Source organism: Rhinatrema bivittatum, chromosome 5, assembly GCF_901001135.1.
Source record: "Rhinatrema bivittatum chromosome 5, aRhiBiv1.1, whole genome shotgun sequence".
NCBI classification, from domain to species: domain Eukaryota; kingdom Metazoa; phylum Chordata; class Amphibia; order Gymnophiona; family Rhinatrematidae; genus Rhinatrema; species Rhinatrema bivittatum.
The window spans coordinates 305,450,238-305,470,002 of record NC_042619.1 but is presented as its reverse complement, the minus strand read 5'-3'; the positions used below and the strand labels follow the sequence as shown (position 1 = coordinate 305,470,002).

Genomic DNA, 19,765 nt, shown 5'->3' with positions numbered 1-19,765 from the left:
GTTTGTATCTCCATATTTATAATTTGTGGTCTTTATACCAACTTAGTTATGGTCAGTAGGTATTTGTATAAATCTCATTTGTTGTGTTTTCTCAATAGGACATGCATTAGTGGTAAATTACTGTCTTTTCATAAGGAGGGCTATTGTGCCTGGTAGTAGAGGGAGATTGTCTTGCTTTTACTGAGATCACTGGAACCAGAATTATTTTTTTTTTTTTAATATGGTGAATTGTATGGGGAATGTCCTAGTTCTGCTGTACACCCATTGTTGGGGGTTATGGGGGTTCCTGTGGATGCAGTGTATGTTTGCATTTAGCCCTGCGACTGTTACATGTTCAATCTGTCAGGTGTGTCCTGACCGAAAAAAGGTTGAGAAACCACTGCTCTAGACCATGCCTCCCAAAGCAAGAAAGGAGTTGAGAATTTATTTTTTTGTTTTTTAAGAGATTAGAATTTAAAGTACTTCAGAAAATGTTTGCCTCCAATCTTTTTTTTTTTTTTCTTTTCATTGCAGGGAGAATGCAGTTGCCTAATGGAAACCATGTTCAGTTTAGTCAAACTGTGAGTAACCAAATAAATTCCAGTGGTCAGTATCAGTATCACACTGTGCATAAGGATTCTGGCCTGTACAAAGAGCTCCTGCATAAGCTTCATCTTGCCAAAGTGGGGGACTGCATGGGAGATTCGGGTGAAAAACCCCTTAGGCGCAACAACAGCTACACATCTTACACCATGGCCATCTGTGGCATGCCTCTGGATTCCTTTCGTCCCAAAGAGGGTGAGCCAAAGGGAGAAGAAATGGAAAAGCTTACTTGGCACGGTGCAGACAGCAAGAAGAGGACACGCATGGACAGTTATACCAGTTATTGTAATGCTGTGGCAGACACCCACCCATCAGCAGAAAACCTGGACTTGACTGGTATGAAGGTTGACCTGGAAGGTGGTGACAGGAAGAGTAGCAATAGCTCTCTGGAGGAATGGCATGACCAAGATAAACCAGAAGTGTCACTTTTGTTTCAGTTCCTGCAGATTCTTACTGCCTGCTTTGGCTCCTTTGCCCATGGTGGTAATGATGTCAGGTTAGTAACAGATGGATTTGTGCTTTAAAAAAATTAATAAATAAATAATCTACATGCCAGAGACTTCAAACTCAGCATTGTCTTGTAGAGCTGCCTTAACCTGAAATGCATGTTTAAAGCTAATTTTTGTTAAAGCACAAGTGAGCGATAAGCAAAAACATAAGGAAGGTAAATTAAAGTATGACAGAGCCAACATATATGCTGTAGCATAATCAACCAGTAAATGAACTTTTCAGTTAGCCTTTTGTTCATTAGAAACATCTCAGCTTTTAAAAAATTTACCAATGATGGTATTCCAAAAATCTGAATGCTTCTGAAGATAATTATCTTTCCATTCTTTTTGTAGTTGGTCATATCTACTCTGCTCAATAAGTTCTTAAGTTGACTACAGAGAACGTGATAAGAACTCCTACTTTGGATTTGAGAATAAAGCAGGCCTTTATAAATTTGTCAATTTTTAAACAAAAAACAGCTTCCCAAATTATATCAGAGACCTTTATGCTAGGAAAATTGTGAGCCTAACTTTAATGTACTTAAAGTTGATAAACTTCTCCATAGTGCTTCATTACTGTACTGTGCGATTTTTGTGGCATTGCTTTAATCATAATCCTTGACTTGTTTTTCATCATTGTGAATGCTGATGTAGAAGTTTCCTTGTGCTTAAATTAACAGCAATGCCATTGGTCCTCTGGTTGCTCTGTACCTGGTTTATCAGACTGGAGATGTTGCTACAAAAGTTGCAACCCCAATTTGGCTTCTGCTGTATGGAGGTGTTGGCATCTGCATTGGTCTGTGGGTCTGGGGAAGGAGAGTCATTCAGACTATGGGCAAAGATCTAACACCTATCACACCTTCTAGGTAAGGTTCTAAAAATGCACAAATGTTCAAACAACCTTTATTTTTTTTTCCTCCACTTTTTTAATGTTCTTTCTAAAAAGTGCTTGGCTTCTGGTCACTTGAAGCTGTTGCTTCCACAATTTCCTTTTAGTGATGAGAAGACTCCAAGTAAATTCTACTTACCTCATCTTAGTTAATACTACTTACCAGTCACTTAACCTTTAATATCACTACCAGGGGTGAAGGAAATTTTCGCCCAAGATAAAACCTGTAGAGCTAAGAGTGAATCTGAAATTAAGCTTAAAAAGGGTCTTCAGGTATTTTGAAGCAAATAAGTTTATTTCTAAACACAGAGCAGTTGGTACATTTTGGCACTGACACTATATAACATGGGTTTTATTCTCTTGATGCTAGAAAAAAGTACAAGAATTGTGCTAGAATATTTGCCAGCCTTGTAGTATCTCCGATTTGGGTGATACTATGTATTTATTAAACAGGTTACTTGCTGTTGGAAGAGTATTTTTGGCAGTATATAACTTCCAATAGTCTCAGAGTGTTTTCTATTGCTCCCTCCCCCACTAGCCCTCAAAACTTTCATGTTCATTCACCTTAGCCAGTGTAAATGACATACACTTTTTAGATTTGTGTGCTTATACTTTATTTAGGTCAAAATTGGTATAAATTTAAATTCCAGCAAAATGGTCAAAATAGTTGGCTCCTGTGTGCCCATTTTAGCTGGTGGAGCAATCTGCATAATTAAGTGATAGTTGGTAAAATGTGTTAGGGTGACTGCAGAGTGAAATATAGGTTTTGAAATGGTGAGCATTAGTGAAGTCAGAGATCTAACAAGGTGACATTAAGAGCGAATAGGGCTAGTCTGTTTTGTGTAGGCTTGATATGGAGCCCACTTTTGGTGTGCTGAGTATTGTAGAAAGACTGCTGTGGTGGCTAATCAAAAAGTGTTTTGGCACTTGGTTCTTGAAAGAATGCAGGTCTATGTACTGTCTAATTACATCTGCGTTTTTGCTGCCTTTTCTGTTGCAGTCGCTTAAGTTTTCCTTCATTCTCAGCATGCATCAAATTAGGATGATGGAGGCTTTTGCAAGTCTGGCTGGCAAAGAGAAATTTTATGCTGAAAAGGGTTTATAAGTGGTCTCTGGATTTAGAGGTGCATAAAGTATTGGATATTGGAGTAAATTAAGTGCCCAGATTATCGGGCACAGTGGGCAATTTTGGAGGCTCATTACTGGAATGATGGGAGGGTATTTCTGCAGGATTGATACATTAGCAGAGTGGTATGGATGATCCAATGGAGGAATAATGCTTTTTTACAAGTCCAGATTGAGCTGTTAACTTGCAGTCTATATCAACACTATACTTGCTGCAGGTACTGTTGATCATATCTGCTTAAATGAACAGAATTGCTGTCTCATTCAGGTCTTGTTGTAATAAGGTATGCAAGGCTTGGTACACATTTTTGTGCATGCAATTTTACTCCTAGTTTAACAAGTTTTGTGCCCAAATGTACGTACTTGTTAGCATGCCTCCATGCAAATCCTGTGTTAATGAAGGCATTGGCTGCTGTTTCCTAATGCAGGGAAGTGTGAGAGCCTTGAAAGCTTAAAACAGTTTTCATTGTTAAAAACTTAACTTCAGGTCAGAAATAGTTTTACTCTCATTTCTAGGGCTCGTTCTGTGGTGCTGTAGTCCTTGTCCTGGACTCTGGTTTTGTTGTACAACTTTTAGAAACACCAAGCTTTTTTGCTCACAGTACACACACACACACACACCATATTTTGTGCATGCGAAGCATATTTTTGTACATGTTTTTGGGTTAGAATATTTTAACTTCTGGTGTTTTACTGTATTAGATTATTGCATCAGGAGTTAACTGTTTAGCATGAAAGTAAAAAAAAAATCTGTGCTAAAAATCTGTAAAAATCCTTTACTCATATAGTGAGCCCTCAGGAACTGGGTGCTGAAGTTAAGCCTATGTTCTGTTAGGATCCAGTACAAGTATTGTAAGGGGAGGAAGGGACATGAAATGAAACGAAATATATGGATTAAGTCACTAGGATCAAATTAACCTTTGCTTTAAACTTATCCAGAGACGCATGTTTCTACTGCAGCTAGTAAAGGAAGACTGAATCCCACTGCATCCCCTACAGAAGGAACATCCGATTAATTTATTTTTTAAAATGTTTGAAAAATTACTAGTTGCTCCCTGTTCTAGAAATACCAAATATTTTTATAATCTATTACTCACCCTTCTGCAACCTTACACTTCCACCAGTTAAAACTAGTCTTGAAATCAAACCGTACTTGTACTTTTGTAATCTGCTGAGACTTGTAGATCAGCAGAATATAAATTTTATAAATAAACTGTTTTTGACTCTTGATTTAGAGGCAGAAAGTGTAGAGTATCCTGTCTTGTTTTACATAAGTTAACAGGGGAGGGAAATCCCAATACTTTATGTATATCAAGGCTGCTATCCACCTGGAATCTCACATCTAGGTAGGTAATAGCCTGGAAGTCTTTCCTTCTGACTATTGTAATTGCAAGCCAAATTTTCAGGGTTTGTCTGCTGTACTGTTTATCATGGTGATGCCAGCAGAGTGCAATTCTTTGCTTTTTCTGCTCATGAAGTAGAAATTTTGGACAAACATTCTGTTGACTTTAGCAAGTAATGTGCTGTTTCCCTTGGATTGATTGTAAACATTATGAAGAGTAAAAGAAAATAATCTTTGCTCTGCTTTTTTTTTTAAATATATGTAGTGGCTTCAGCATTGAACTGGCATCTGCTTTGACTGTGGTAATTGCATCAAACGTGGGCCTTCCTATCAGCACAACACACTGTAAGGTGAGATTTGTTTAGCATCTTGAACTTACAAAACATAGTGGTTTCCTTAGTGTGAGGATGAAATGTGTGAGTAATCCATGGGATGTTTTAGAAGAAGAATCATGAAACAAATTGAAACATGCATGCTATAGGCATTGCTTAGAGGTAAATTTCCTGTCACTTGGCCCATCCTTCTTCCCCCATCCCCTTGCATTAAAAAAAAGTTAGAAGCATCTGCAGAGATTTGCAATAGCAAGATCTGCTCTTCCACTTTTGGCAGAAAAGTAACATGGACACCTGCTGCTGCACCTACTCTCATCCCTAGTCTTTTTGGTGATGTGTGCTGCCCACATATACTCACATGTGTACAGACAGATATACTTTTGACAGGCACATTCACAAAGTGTGTCCAATACACTGAATAATCAAATTTTTAAACACCTTATAGTGCATTGCAAAATTCTCCTGAAAAATTAGGTACTCTAGTTGCAGTTTTGAGTTGCATGAGGTACAAGTTGAATAGTATTGAGGATGAAATGCCTTAAATGACAAGTATAGTAATAGGAATGTGGCCTACTGCTAGTCAGTCTTATCTATTGAAGCTGCAGGGTGGGAAAGAAAATCACAATCTTAAGTATATTTTCTACTGCTGCGAGACAATCGCCAAAGCAGATCCAAAGGAGCTATATTATGCTCACAAGTATCAAGGTGCTCTACATGCTGCTTTCTAATGGGGTAGGAATGGCTGTACTTGTCTAAGGCTCATGCCTACTAGACTGCTTGACTATAAAGGAAGGGAACTAATGCAGTGAACAAAATTAAGTAGATGGCTGGAGGCAGGAAGGGCACTAACAGACTTGAGTTCTCAATTAGCCAATCATTCTTTACTTTAATATATTTGTTTAATGCTAGATGTTTGTTAATCTTTGCAGCTCACTGACCTTATCTGTTTTAGGTTGGGTCTGTAGTCTCAGTTGGCTGGCTCCGATCCAAGAAAGCTGTTGACTGGCGTCTGTTTCGGAACATCTTCCTAGCATGGTTTGTCACCGTGCCCATCTCTGGACTGATTAGTGCAGGCATTATGGCGCTTTTCAAATATGTCATCTTGCAAGTGTGAACTGCAGTGGAATCTGCAACCTGTTCTTCTGCCTGGGACCATCATACCTATATCCCCTCAGTAGTAGTTGTTGCTGAGGTATTATCAAGTCTTTAAAAGTGCTTGGAGGGGAAATGCAGTAATCTTGTGCTGTAAAACTGCTTTTATGCTAAAAACTGTCGTCTCCAAATGTAGCTGTGTAGAATTGCCAGGTCTCCACTATATGCTCAGTGTTAGTTAATTCCTTCTGGAATGTGAATCTCTGTATATATTTTTCTTTTATTGATTGTGTTTACATCAAAGGCTGAAAACATATTCTGTTCAATGTTGTCAATTGTATTACTTGTTTTTTTTTTATTTTGGAGATAGTCATTTCCAAACTGGCTGGCACTGAGTTGTGGTGCATGTGGCTAAAGCACAGATTGTACCATGCAAGTTGAGATCAACAGAAATGGGCAGGAGATGTTGAGCCCAGTTAAGAGGGTGGGAACTTTTTAAGTAAGAAACTTCATAGCAGTACTTTAGTAATTATGACTTATTTAGGACATTTTTGTTCGACTGTTGTAATCCTTTGGCTCTCCCAATATAACTGGGCACGTAGGGTAAGCCCTCTGGCACCTTTGCATGGTACACTTGGGGACTGGTTGCCAGCACTGGAGAAGTGTATAAAAAGAGCAAACTGGAATCCTGTCCAGCTTTGTATCCATTTCACTGGTTTCTGTATGACCTTGTTACTGGTGGAACAAAAGAATAAAGCATTAAATCAACATGATTGTAGTGTCTGACCAGCAGCGTTGTTCAAACAGAAAAGCATATATTAGATTCATTTTGAGAAGGGGCAAAGTGTACATTGGAGACATACACTGAAAAAAAATGTATTTTAAATTCAGGGTAGTTAAGGCCTCAATAAAATCACCATGTCATTGGACAGATTAAACTTTAACTTTAGGCCATTGTAGAAATTTCACAGAATCTAATTGTCATGCAATGTCTTCATGCTTCCCCTAACACCCACCGGGGTGGGTACTAAGGGAATTCATGGCCACTTGAGGGTCCCAGCAGGCACTGCATAGGTCTTGTTTTCACCCATATATGTGCCTCTTTTTTCTAGCACCAACCCACCCGTCTGCCTTTAGGCAAGTGCTCTGCTCGCAATCTGTTGTCTGACAGTTTCCTGGGGACACTGTGACTCCATAAACCTGGGGTCTCATAATTCCCAGAAAAGTACTTAGACCATACTACCACAACACTGGAATCACGCAGCTTCTCTTACCTGGGTGGGATACCATCATCAGAGTTAATAGTCTGAACAGTAAATGTGAGAGATTCTACATAAACCTGCATTACAGTAGGCAGTGGGAAACACTAACTGCAAGGCTGAATGCTGCCCCTACTGTGTTTAAACAGTGAAGAGACATTTAGCAGTGTGACAGCAGCTGTATGTCCCAACTGTAATGGGTCTATCAGCTGCTGCAAACCATCACTTTCACAAAACAGCTTCTTTTTAACCATTATGCTCTCAAACCTTGACAAGAGAGACAACAGACTGGTTAACCCCATCAGCTCCAGTTGCTGGGACTGAAACACTTAGCTCTCTAGTTCCAGATTGCCAGGAAAAGTAAAACCTTTTCAAAGTTTCATAGGACTAACATGTAATATTGACAGTCACAACTCCTGTTTTGCCACATCTCCTTTAAAAGGAGGCCAGGAATGTGGCCTGTTTGGACTGCTGATCTGATCTCAGCAGCTCGTAGGCAGGACAATCCTGGTTCACCCTTTCCCATCTGGCTTTCCATGTTTTGCTGGATGGTAAAAGTTATACATTTGCAACAAACTCCAGCACAGCAGCTTCCCATTTTCTCTTGACTCTATTCAGCCAGAACAAGGGATTGTGATCTATGATGAGTCTCATCCATACAGATGACTGCAGCTTTTTGAGGGCCACACTAAGGTCAGGCATTCCTTTTCAGTAGTGGCATAGGCCACCTTTCTGTCCAGAAGTTTACAGCTTTGGGTGCTCTTCTGTTATCCACTTGACAATGCAGTCCCAGTGCTCCAAGTTGAGGAGTCAGTCTGCTGCACCTCAAATCTTTGATAATAGTCTGGTATGGCCAGTACTGGAGCTAAAAAGGCTACTTCACATTCAGAGGACCATTAAAATGATACAGTAACCATTTCTTCATCTGATCAGTCAGGGGTTTGGCTATTGCACTATACTAAGGAACAGTATTTCTCCAAGGACAAGCAGGAATGGTAGTCCTCACACATAGGTGACATCAAACGGAGCCTGGTACTGAAAACTTCTCTCATTTTCCAGAGCTTTGACTTGGCAAACTGAGCATGTCTAGCATACCCCATATCACACATCCATGCGGGGTCTCTCTTGGTCTGTTTTATTCTGCAGAGCTTTTGCATTGTGGTATGAGTGAGCTCTTAAATATTTTCTTTAAAACTTGTGGAAAACCTTTTTCCCCGATTTTTCTTGGTTTTCCTCATGTTCCATCAATGCCGGGTCCCTCTCCATCCCTTCCATAGCCTCCTTAGATAGATTTCTCGGTGTCTTCGGGTAAGTTTTTCTTTTGTTTCGACTTCCCACATGGTGGCAGTGCCTCGTTGCCCACTGCCATCGCAGTTTTGTTGTCCTTTTTTTGCTTCTATCATGGCCACTACTGGTTTTCATTGATGCCCCTGGTGCCCGAGGGCCATGTCTGTCAGACACCCATGATGTCTTCTGCCTTGGGGCATTGCATGATGTCTGGGGTTGTCGCAAGTGTGCCCAAATGACCCCAAAGGGTTCTTGTACCTGACTCGACAAGATGGAGAAACTCTTCAAGTCGGGGAAATCCAAGCCATTGACTTCGGCAGTGGATTGATGGCACTGGCACCAATGGATGCCATCGAAATCAGCAGGATTCTAATCTATGCTGCCATTGGATAGGGGTGCCAAGGACCAGCCACACTTCTTCAGTTTGAGGAGGTCTGGTTCCTCATCTTCATCCTCTGCACTGGGGAAAGACTGGGCTGAGTACAGAGGGAAGCAGAGGAAGATTCACAGAATGTGCCAGTTCATGCTGTAATGCCCCTGAAGTGACCCCCGCGGCGAGGAGCATTCATTCTCCATTGATGCCAGGGGTCTGCGACAGTCTCTACTGGTCCTGGTGCCAGCCAAATATCCACCTCTGGGATCCAGAGGAAGATCTGGCCGCCACTCCTTCCTCCCAGTCCTTGTTGGCTCCAGCAACTTTCGAGGAGGAGCTGGAGCAGCGTGTCTGCTGATGGTGGAGCAGGCACTGCAGGACATCGGTCCTTTGGCACAGACAGCTCCTGTCTCCTTTGGAACTGCTGCTGGAATGGCTTAATGTTCTTATTGGTTTATTACCAGCCCGGCTTGGTTCCTGGGAGGCCATTGATGCCCAGTGGGGCACCGATGCTTGCCCCAACTGATGCAGTGTTTGTTTCCAGTTCGTCTGAGGAGGAAGCTCTGCCTAGGCTGGTAATCACAATGGTCTGCTGCCCCCTGTCCAGCTTTGCCGGGGCCTGCACCATTTGGTGGTGACTGTGTCTCTGGACGAAGGCTAAGCGCCCAGGGCCCCATCCCCTGTTGATTACAGTGAGGATGAGGGTCCCTATGATCCCTGGGGGGATGATATGGAGCCCTCTGAGGGCTCAGAGGGTCTCCTATCAGACCCATTTCCTCCAGAAGAGCAATGGAGGTCCCCATCGTAGGACTTACCCTTGCCAGGTTTTGGACGGGTAAAGGCAGAAGCCATTCCATATCAGTTGTTGGAGGAAGATTCCAGCACAAGATGATGGATATTCTTCAGTTTGTGGAGCCTCCTAAGAAAATTGCAGTCCCAGTGCACAATATTCTTAAGGAGCTGCTGTTCATGATATGGGAACACCGGGGTCTACCTTGTCCAGAAGGCTACTGGATTTGATAAGCATCAGCTCCTCCACCACTCTGTGGTCACTGAATCTGCCCTGGAGGTCCAAGCGCCCTCAGACCTATTCCTTGGCGCCTCTGGGGAAGGACCACAGGGTGTTAGATGCTTTTGGGAGGATGATTTTGAAATGACAGCAAGGGCCTCTGCAGCAGAAATTGGCACCCGCAGAATGGCATGAGTGTGGGCCTCTGATCTCCGTCCAGAAGTTAAGGAACAGCCTGCTGACGTGCCATGTACTGGGGAGAATCTCTTTGGAGATAGGGTGAGGGACATGATGGCCCAGTTGCAGGACCACCATGAGACCCTCCAACAGGTCTCAGCTGGCACTCGGACCCATCCTCCTCCATGAGGTAGGAAGGCAGGGGCAGAGGAAGTCTATTGCCAGAAAAGGTACTATCCTCTGCCCCCTTGCACCTGACAGCAGAATGTGAGCTCCCACGGCAGCCCCAGGCAGCAGAGTTCCCAAGCCCCAGCTGGCAAATGTGAACTCCCAGGAAGGGGTTTTGACTGGATCAGAGGGAGTATAAGGCAGTTGCCTATACCAGAGATGCTGGATCCCCCAGTCGGGGGCAGGCTGCAGTTCTTCATGAACCAATGGGCCAGTCCATTGTCCATCAGGGGTACAAATTAAACTTACTGGGTTTCCTTTTCCCCTCCGTACCCATTTTGGGGGCCAGTAGCGCATTGGGGAGTACTGCTTGCAGAGCTTTCCACCCTCTTAACGGCTAGGGCAGTCGAGCCTATTCCACCAAGACAAAGAGGACTGAGTCTGCTCCAGTTATTTCCTGATTCCAAAGAGAACAGGAGGGCTCTCCAATCCTAGACCTAGGGGCCTTTAACAAGTTTCTAAAAAAAAAAAAGTTCAAGATGGTTTTCCTGAGCATCTTGATTTCCCCCCACCCCCTTTCTACAAAGCAGGGACTGGCTATGCTTCCGCAATCTAAAGGGTCTGTATACTCATGTTGAGATCTTCCCAGGTCATAGGAAGTATCTCAGATTCATGGTGGGCAAACAGCATTTCCAGTACAGAATGGTGGTGTTTGGGCTAGTATCAGCCCCCACGTGTCTTCACAAAATGTGTAGCTGTGGTGGCAGCGGCGGCACACCTCCACAGGCTGGAAATGCATGTCTATCTGGAGAATTGGCTGGTCAGGAGCACATCTCAGGCAGGGGCTATTCAGTCCATGAGCTTGATCATCCAGATTTTGAAGTCACTAGGGTTTATCAACTACCCTAAGTCCCATCTCAGTCAGTCACCTCCATTGGACTTTATAGGAGCCCTGCTACACACGGCTCAGGCAAAAGCCTTCCTGCCTCAGTCATGGGCTGATACATTGCCATCCATTGCAGCAGAGATCCAGGGGATCCAGCAAATGTCAGCGCAGCACATGTTTAGATGGTTGGGTCACATGGCTGCAACTGTCCATGTCACTCCCTTTGCAGGTTTACACATGCACAGAGCCCAATGGACCCTGAGATCACAGTGGCACCAGGACATGCAGAGCATCCAGGCTTGCATGTGAGTCACCCTGTCTCTCTGGGACCTTGTCCTGTTGGTGGGTACTCTCCAGTCTGGAACAGGGAATCTCTTTCCAGAGTCCTCCTATGCAAATTGTTCTAACCACAGATACATCCTCCCTGGGCTGGGGAGCTCATGTAGAGGGGCTCCCCAGTACTCCCCAATGCGCTACTGGCCCCCAAAATGGGTACGGAGGGCTCAGGACAGCTATTGCCAGATCAACTTCTAGAGCTCCAGGCAATCAGGTACATGCTATGGGCTTTCAGAGATTGGCTGTCTAACAAAGTTGACCTCATCCAAACGCAGCCATGTAGCACTTTGGTATGTCAACAAGCCAGGAGTTATGGGATCATACCTCCTGTGTCAGGAAGCAGTCCAGATTGGGTCATGGGCCCTTTCCCACAGGCTGGTGGTCAGGGCAACGTGGGTGGTGGACATGTGACTTGTGCCTTCAGACTCTATGGATGGAAACTGAACAAGGAGGTGGCAAATCGGATCTTCTGCCTCTGGGGGGGAGCCCAAATATAGTTCTGTTCCTGTTCCCCTGGAACAGGAATATAACTTTTTTTTTTCTGCTCTCTGTACAGGACAGATGGCAAACAAATTGCTTTTCTGGCAAAGATTCTCTTGAAGCTTTGAAAGGACAGAGAGGGACTGTGATCCTTAAAGCCTCTCATTTCCTAGTGTGTAACCAGATGGACTCAGGACCAGTGGGTTATGTGCTCTTCTGCTAGCAGATGGGCGGCGGAGTCAGATTTCAAAGCTGACGTCACCCTAGCTATACCCCCGCAGTGATCTCAGCTCTTCAGTATCTGTCAGTCTCCTAGCAGATGCGGACAATATCCCACACTAGAACAGTGTTAAGAATTACAGCAAAGAACATAAATTTTCTCACAGGACAAGCAGGATGGTTGTCCTCACAAATGGGTGACATCGAGGATGGAGCCCACCACGGAAAACTGTCAAAGTTTAAACAGAACTTTGACTGGCCCCTACTGGGCATGCCCAGCAAGGCACTGACCCTGCAGCCAGCAGGGGTCTCCCTTCAGTCTTCTTTTTTCCGCGCAGCAGTTGCCACGCGGTGAAAGGAGCTCTCTAACCACGTTCCTGACAGGAATTTGGAAATTAATTTCCTAAGAAAATTTGCCCCTCGGGTCTCCCTTCGACAAATTTTTTAGTCATCTTACGGAACCTGGTAAGTTTTTTGCCTTCTTCCATCGACTGCCGTCGATTTTGGCCCTCGAGGCCTGTGGGCACTTACCGATCCCCAGCCTAAATTTTGGCTTCCAGCCATGGCAACGGGGTTCCGTCGTTGTCCGGATTGTACCTGGACTATGTCCATCACAGACCCCCACAGGGTTTGTGTAATGTGTTTGGGTAGTGGGCATGATGTCCTGACTTGCACCAAATGTGCCTTAATGACACCCAAGGGTCGCAAAGCCAGGATGGAGAAGATGGGGCTCCTCTTCCATGCACCAATGCCATCGATAGCATCGACGTCATCGGAACCGGCACCGTCTAAGTTGTACCATCATCGTCAACCCTCCGGTGACCGTCCGCCATCGATCGCTTCTCGGCCGTCGACTCCCGTCCCTTCCCCGGATGGGCGAGGGGATCGGAAAGAAAAGCACCGCCATCGACGGCATAAGTCTCGGCCTGTCGAGGATCCACAGCCATCGACCTCTGCTCAAGCCGAGCCACCGACAAAGAAGCCGCGAACAGACCGGATGCCCTCCACGTCTCGTTCGCCGGCATCGAGGAAACCCTCACCCTCTCGGGGTGTGGGGGCCGTGATCCCACCGGTTACGGTGGTCCCTCCGGCCCTGCCTCAGCCTCCCTCTCCCGTCGAGCCGGGTATGGTTACCCCTGGTCTCCGGGCAGAACTGGACTGGCTGGTCCAGGAGGCCATCGAGAAAGCGATGAAGAAATTACAACCTCCATCGGCACCGTCTCCGGCACCGGTTCCAGTGCCGCCCCCGGCGCCGGCACCGGCTTCGCCACCGAGGAGGGAACCGAACACCGAGCCGTTGATACAAGCGCTAGCACCGCTACTGAGCCGCATGGAGGCACTCATGACGGCCCTTCCATCGGTGATTCCAGTGCCATCGACAACACCACCGTCTCCGACTGGTTTCTCATCGGCAGGAGAAACACCGTTTCGAATTCCCCCTTCCGGGGTAGTTCCATCGGTACCTTCTGGTATATCTCCACCGATTTATCCTTCAGCTCCATCGATTCCGCGCCAGGCACCGATTCCATCGGCAGCACCGAAGCCATCTATGCCATTTCTGGTTCCACCTACTGCACAGATTCCACCTCGGTTTCCATCGATGCCTTCAGAGCCTCAGCCAGGTCCATCAGGGCTACAAGCCACACATGATCCCTACGATACCTGGGGTGATGATGATGATACCTCTTCTGACACAGATCTGCCTTCGCCACCATCTCCTACAGAGAGTAGAAAAAGATCTCCTCCTGAGGATCTATCTTTCATTAATTTTGTGAAAGAAATGTCAGAAGTTGTACCTTTTCAACTACAATCTGAAGCTGATGACAGACACCAGATGATGGAACTACTTCAATTTCTGGATGCTCCAAAAATCATCGCTTCCATCCCTATACACCAGGTGTTTTTGGATCTGCTCAAGAAAAACTGGGAATCTCCTTCATCGGTGTCACCAGTTAACAAGAAAGCTGACTCCACATACCTTGTCCAGTCAGCACCAGGTTTCCAAAAACCTCAACTGGATCATCGCTCTGTTGTGGTTGAGTCCGCGCAGAAGAAGGCCAAGCGTCTTAAGCCGCACTCTTCTACCCCACCTACCAGGGACAACAAGTTCCTGGATAGTGTAGGACGGAAAGTGTATCATGGAGCTACGCTGATTTCACGCATAGCTTCATATCAACTTTACATGACTCAATACAACAGAGCCATCCTTAAGCAGATGCAAGACTATGCTGACACGTTGCCGGATCAATACCAACCACAGCTTCAAGCCCTTCTTCACAAGGGATTTGAGGCAGGGAAGCACGAGATTAGGACTGCCTATGACATATTCGATGCTTCCACGAAGGTTTCAGCCACAGCCATCTCAGCCAGACGTTGGGCTTGGTTAAAGTCATCCAACCTTCGCCCAGAAGTCCAAGATCGTCTTGCTGATTTGCCCTGCTTAGGCTCCAATTTGTTTGGAGAGCAAATTCAACAGATTGTGGCGGAGTTAAAAGACCACCATGAGACGTTGAAACAACTCTCATCTGTCCCACCTGAGATGACCTCCAAGCAACCGCAAAAGAAGGACTCTAAGAAGTCATTCTTTCGACCACGTCGCTACTACCCTCCGTCAACTAGGGCTTGTCCTGCACGGTCCTCTAACAGGCCTCAGCCTCGTCAGCCGAGAAAGCAAAGACCTACTGTAGCCCCAGCTCCTGGGCCTACGGCGGGCCTTTGACTTCCCTGTATTGAGCACATGCCATCTCCCTCTTCCACACATCCCTGTGGGGGGTCGACTGTTCCACTTCTTACACCGTTGGAAACAGATCACCTCAGATCAGTGGGTGCTAGCAATTATCGCACAGGGTTACCACCTCAACTTCATAACACTTCTGCCAGACTCCCCGCCCCTTCAGGCATGGAGTCTAACCAGCCATTTCACTCAATTACATCAAGAAGTATCCCTTCTTCTACAATCAAATGCTATAGAACCCGTCCCTCCTTGTCAACAAGGGAAAGGATTCTATTCCAGATACTTCCTAATACCAAAGAAATCAGGGGGGCTACGTCCAATTCTGGACCTTCGGGCCCTCAACAAGTATCTGCAAAAAGAAAAGTTCAAGATGGTAACCCTGGGCGCCTTGCTCCCTCTGTTGCAAAAGGGGGATTGGCTGTGCTCTCTCGACCTCAAGGACGCTTATACCCACATTGCGATCACACAATCCCATCGCAAATATCTGCGGTTTCTTGTAGGCCACGACCATTATCAATACCGTGTCCTACCTTTCGGTCTGGCTTCTGCCCCACGAGTCTTTACCAAATGTCTCGTAGTGGTAGCAGCATTCCTAAGGAAGGAAGGTGTCCACGTCTACCCCTACCTGGACGATTGGCTAATCAGGGCCTCCTCCCAACACATAGCTCAATCCTCCCTAAAATTGACAATTCAAACACTCCTTTCCTTAGGGTTTCTTGTCAATTACGAGAAATCATGCTTAGTCCCGTCTCAAACCTTATCCTTCATTGGAGCAGACTTGGACACCTTGCAGGCAAAGGCTTACCTTCCTCTTCAGAGGGTCCACACCCTAATATCCCTGGCTCGCCAGCTCCAGTCTCAAAACACTGCCACGGCTCGCCAGTTCCTCATTCTCCTAGGACACATGGCATTCTCGGTTCAAGTCACTCCCATGACCCGACTAGCCATGAGAGTAACACAATGGACTCTACGACACCAATGGATTCAAGCTTTTCAGCCTCTGTCCTCCATAGTCACAGTCACACAGGCCCTGCGCCTATCCTTAACCTGGTGGACAACTCAGGTCAACCTCCTTCAGGGCTTACCTTTTCTTCCACCGGATCCGCAAGTAATCCTAACCACCGACGCTTCTCACATCGGTTGGGGAGCCCATGTGGACGAATTACAAACCCAAGGGTTATGGTCCAAAGAGGAAGCCGAACACCAGATAAATTTCCTGGAATTTCGCGCAATCCGCTATGCACTCCGAACTTTCAAAGATCATCTATTCCATCAGATAATCTTAATCCAGACGGACAACCAAGTGGCCATGTGGTACATAAACAAGCAGGGAGGCACAGGCTCCTTCCTTCTGTGTCAGGAAGCTGCGCAGATCTGGGCGGAAGCCCTCTCTTACTCTATGTACCTCAGGGCCACTTACCTGCCGGGAGTAGACAATGTATTGGCAGACCAGCTGAGCCGTGTCTTCAAGCCACACGAGTGGTCACTCGATCCTCTGGTAGTGACCTCTCTGTTTCACAAGTGGGGTTTTCCCCGCATAGACCTCTTTGTGTCCCCTCAGAACCACAAAGTGGACGATTACTGCTCTCTCATTCGGAGCCAACACTTTCAGCCGAGAGATGCCTTCTCCCTCAAGTGGACGACAGGTCTGCTTTATGCATTCCCTCCACTTCCTCTTCTGTCAAGGACTCTCGTGAAGCTACGCCAGGACGGAGGAACCATGATCCTGATAGCACCCCACTGGCCACGCCAAGTGTGGTTTCCCATACTCCAGGATCTCTCCATCCGCAGGCACATCCCTCTGGGAACGGATCCGCATCTGCTCACTCAAAACGACGGATGCCTCCTCCATCCCAACCTCCAAGCCTTGTCCCTGACGGCATGGATGTTGAAAGGTTAGTCCTTCAGCCTTTTAACCTTTCGGATTCGGTTTCTCGTGTCCTGATAGCTTCACGAAAGCCCTCTACCAGAAGATCCTATTCATATAAATGGAAAAGGTACACATCATGGTGCACTTCTCAGTCCCTTGATCCCCTTTCCTGTCCAATCTCTAAGTTCTTGGACTATTTATGGCACCTATCAGAATCCGGTCTAAAGACCTCTTCCATTAGGATGCATGTCAGTGCGGTAGCCGCCTTCCATAAAGGTGTACAGGGTGTCCCTATTTCAGTACAACCCCTGGTAACACGTTTTCTTAAAGGCTTGCTCCATCTGAAGCCACCCTTACGTCCTCCGGCCCCATCTTGGGACCTTAACCTGGTTCTTGGTCGTCTAATGAAACCTCCTTTCGAACCTCTGCACTCCTGTGAATTAAAGTATCTCACATGGAAAGTGTTATTCCTTTTGGCTATCACTTCAGCTCGCAGGGTTAGTGAATTGCAGGCCCTAGTTACCTATCCGCCTTACACTAAGCTCCTGCAGGACCGGGCGGTACTCCGCACTCACCCTAAATTTTTACCTAAGGTAGTTTCTGAGTTTCATATTAATCAATCCATCATACTACCTATCTTTTTTCCCAGGCCCCACTCCAACTCCGGGGAACAGACTCTGCATACCCTAGACTGCAAACGAGCTCTAGCTTTTTATCTAGACCGTACAGTTGCTCACAGGAAGAGCACTCAATTATTTGTCTCTTTCCATCCTAACAAGTTAGGACATCCTGTGGGTAAGCAGGCTCTTTCCTCCTGGTTGGCGGACTGCATTTCTTTTTGCTATCAGCAAGCTGGCATTCCTTTTCAAGACCGTGTGAAAGCGCACACTGTGAGGGCCATGGCGACGTCAGTGGCACACCTTCGATCGGTGCCGCTTCCTGACATCTGCAAAGCTGCAACCTGGAGTTCTCTCCATACCTTTGCAGCCCACTATTGTTTGGACAAAGCTGGAAGACAGGACTCCATCTTCGGCCAATCTGTCTTGCGTAACCTTTTTCCAACGTGATGTACCAACACCCTTCCACCTTCCCGGTAGGGTGTGGATGCCCTTTACCAAATTCCACCCCAGTTGTTGTGCCTGTTGCACGTCATTGGGTGCATTTGGTGCAAGTCAGGACATCCTCAGCTCGGTACTCACCCATTTGTGAGGACAACCATCCTGCTTGTCCTGTGAGAAAGCAAATGTTGCTTACCTGATGTAACAGGTGTTCTCACAGGACAGCAGGATGTTAGTCCTCACGAAACCCGCCCGCCTCCCCGTGGTGTTGGGTTCGTTTTATTTTTACTTTCTAGGCACTGCCTGTAGCTTTGAAAATCAGACTGAAGGGAGACCCCTGCTGGCTGCAGGGTCAGTGCCTTGCTGGGCATGCCCAGTAGGGGCCAGTCAAAGTTCTGTTTAAACTTTGACAGAAGTTTTCCGTGGTGGGCTCCATCCTCGATGTCACCCATTTGTGAGGACTAACATCCTGCTGTCCTGTGAGAACACCTGTTACATCAGGTAAGCAACATTTGCTTTACCTTGAGGATCAAGCCCCACTTTCCTGCGGTGATACCTAAGGGTCCCTCCCTCAGTTGAGAATTCCTGAGGTGATTTTAACAGCATGGCAGTGAAGGTAAAGCCCTCTCCCCCTGCAGCTGGAGACCGTCCCGGCACGCGATCGGTAAGCGCTGAGACCAGGTAAGCAGAAAACTTTAAGGTCTCTGGGCTCAGAGTGCCATACAGATTTAGTCTTTCATCTGGTGAGGCAAAAGGGAGCACTGATCGGGTTGAGCAGCCTTGGTTGGGCTAGGCCCCAACACGGGGGGTGTGTCTGCGCCATCTTCCCTTCTCGACTGGCAGTATGCGCGGGGCAGGCCAGACGGCCAATCTGCCCAACCTGTGTGCCTCCAATATAGATGCGTGCACAGTGCTCGCGCATTACCTGTACGATGACACTGGCGTTTAAGAAGCCGAGAAGGCACTCTTTGCACAGCCTGCAACATCCGAGCCGCACAGCCTGAACTGGAGTCCTGCCTGTGCCATCATTGTGAAGAAGCACAAGGGGTACCAAAGCCTAGTCCCACGCAGTCTGAGGATGTGGCCGGAGCTATTACATACCACAGCACCCTGAACCTATGCAACACCGAAATGGCATCTCCACAAGAGGGCATTTCAGGGGCTCCTGCTCCAGACCCCCTGGGGCTAATATGGATCCAGGGGCCTTCTCCTGGTTAGAATTTTTCCAGGGACTGCAAGTCTTCGATCAGGCACAATCAGCCCCGCCTGTGACCCGGGTTCAACCCCAGCCAGGAACACCTGACCCTCCCGGCCTTGCTAGAGTTCCACGAGACATGCCTCACCTCCCCAAGAATTTTACTGATGGGGATCCGGACAACTCAGACAATGATGGTGGATCACTGGAGGAAGGAGAAATCCCTCCAGGCCTGGAACCATACAGAACCATTCTTCACTTCTTCCATAGGGATGAATTACCAGCCCTTGTTTCACAGACTCTGGGGATCCCAGGCATGGACCCTATGACGGAACCAAAGAACCACCCCATCTTGGTGTCCCTTCATCAGGCCTCATGCTATTTTCCAATGATGGAAGCCACCCAGGAACTGATTGACCTGGAGTGGGATGCCCCTGAGGCAAGCTTTAAAGGAGGTCGGGCCTTGGAAGCCTTGTACCCTCTGGAACCAGCTACCAAGGAATGCCTGCATTTCCCGAAAGTGGATGCCATGGTCTCTGCCAGCTCAAGGCAAACAACCATCCCCATGGAGGGAGGGGCAGCATTTAAGGATACTCAAGATAGACTATTAGAATCCATCCTTAACCTTTCAGATCCTGCTCATTGAAGGAATTATTTCCTGATGCCCCTTTTTACATATCTTAGTTAACTAGACCCAAATATGGTATAAAAAAATTTGCAAGTAATTAAAAGTATATGAAAAAATGTTCCACTTGTGGAACGTTGGTACCTACAAGCCTTCAAGGCAACAGCTATGACACTACAGATTGCTTCCTGCTGCGCGTTGGTGGCACGTTCCTGCTTGCTCCTATCGAGAGAAGCAGA

At 46.5% G+C, this 19,765-nt stretch overlaps 1 protein-coding gene across 1 annotated transcript in view; it reads left to right on the top strand.

Annotated features, from left to right (window-relative positions):
* Positions 1-6,623, top strand: part of SLC20A1 (solute carrier family 20 member 1) — a 111,714-nt gene extending 105,091 nt beyond the window's left edge. The window contains 4 exon segments of the mRNA XM_029604238.1: positions 514-1,078; positions 1,751-1,936; positions 4,692-4,776; positions 5,711-6,623. Of these exon segments, the coding sequence (XP_029460098.1) occupies positions 514-1,078; positions 1,751-1,936; positions 4,692-4,776; positions 5,711-5,872 (998 nt within the window). The 3' untranslated portion in view covers positions 5,873-6,623.
* Positions 6,624-19,765: the final 13,142 nt, after the last annotated feature.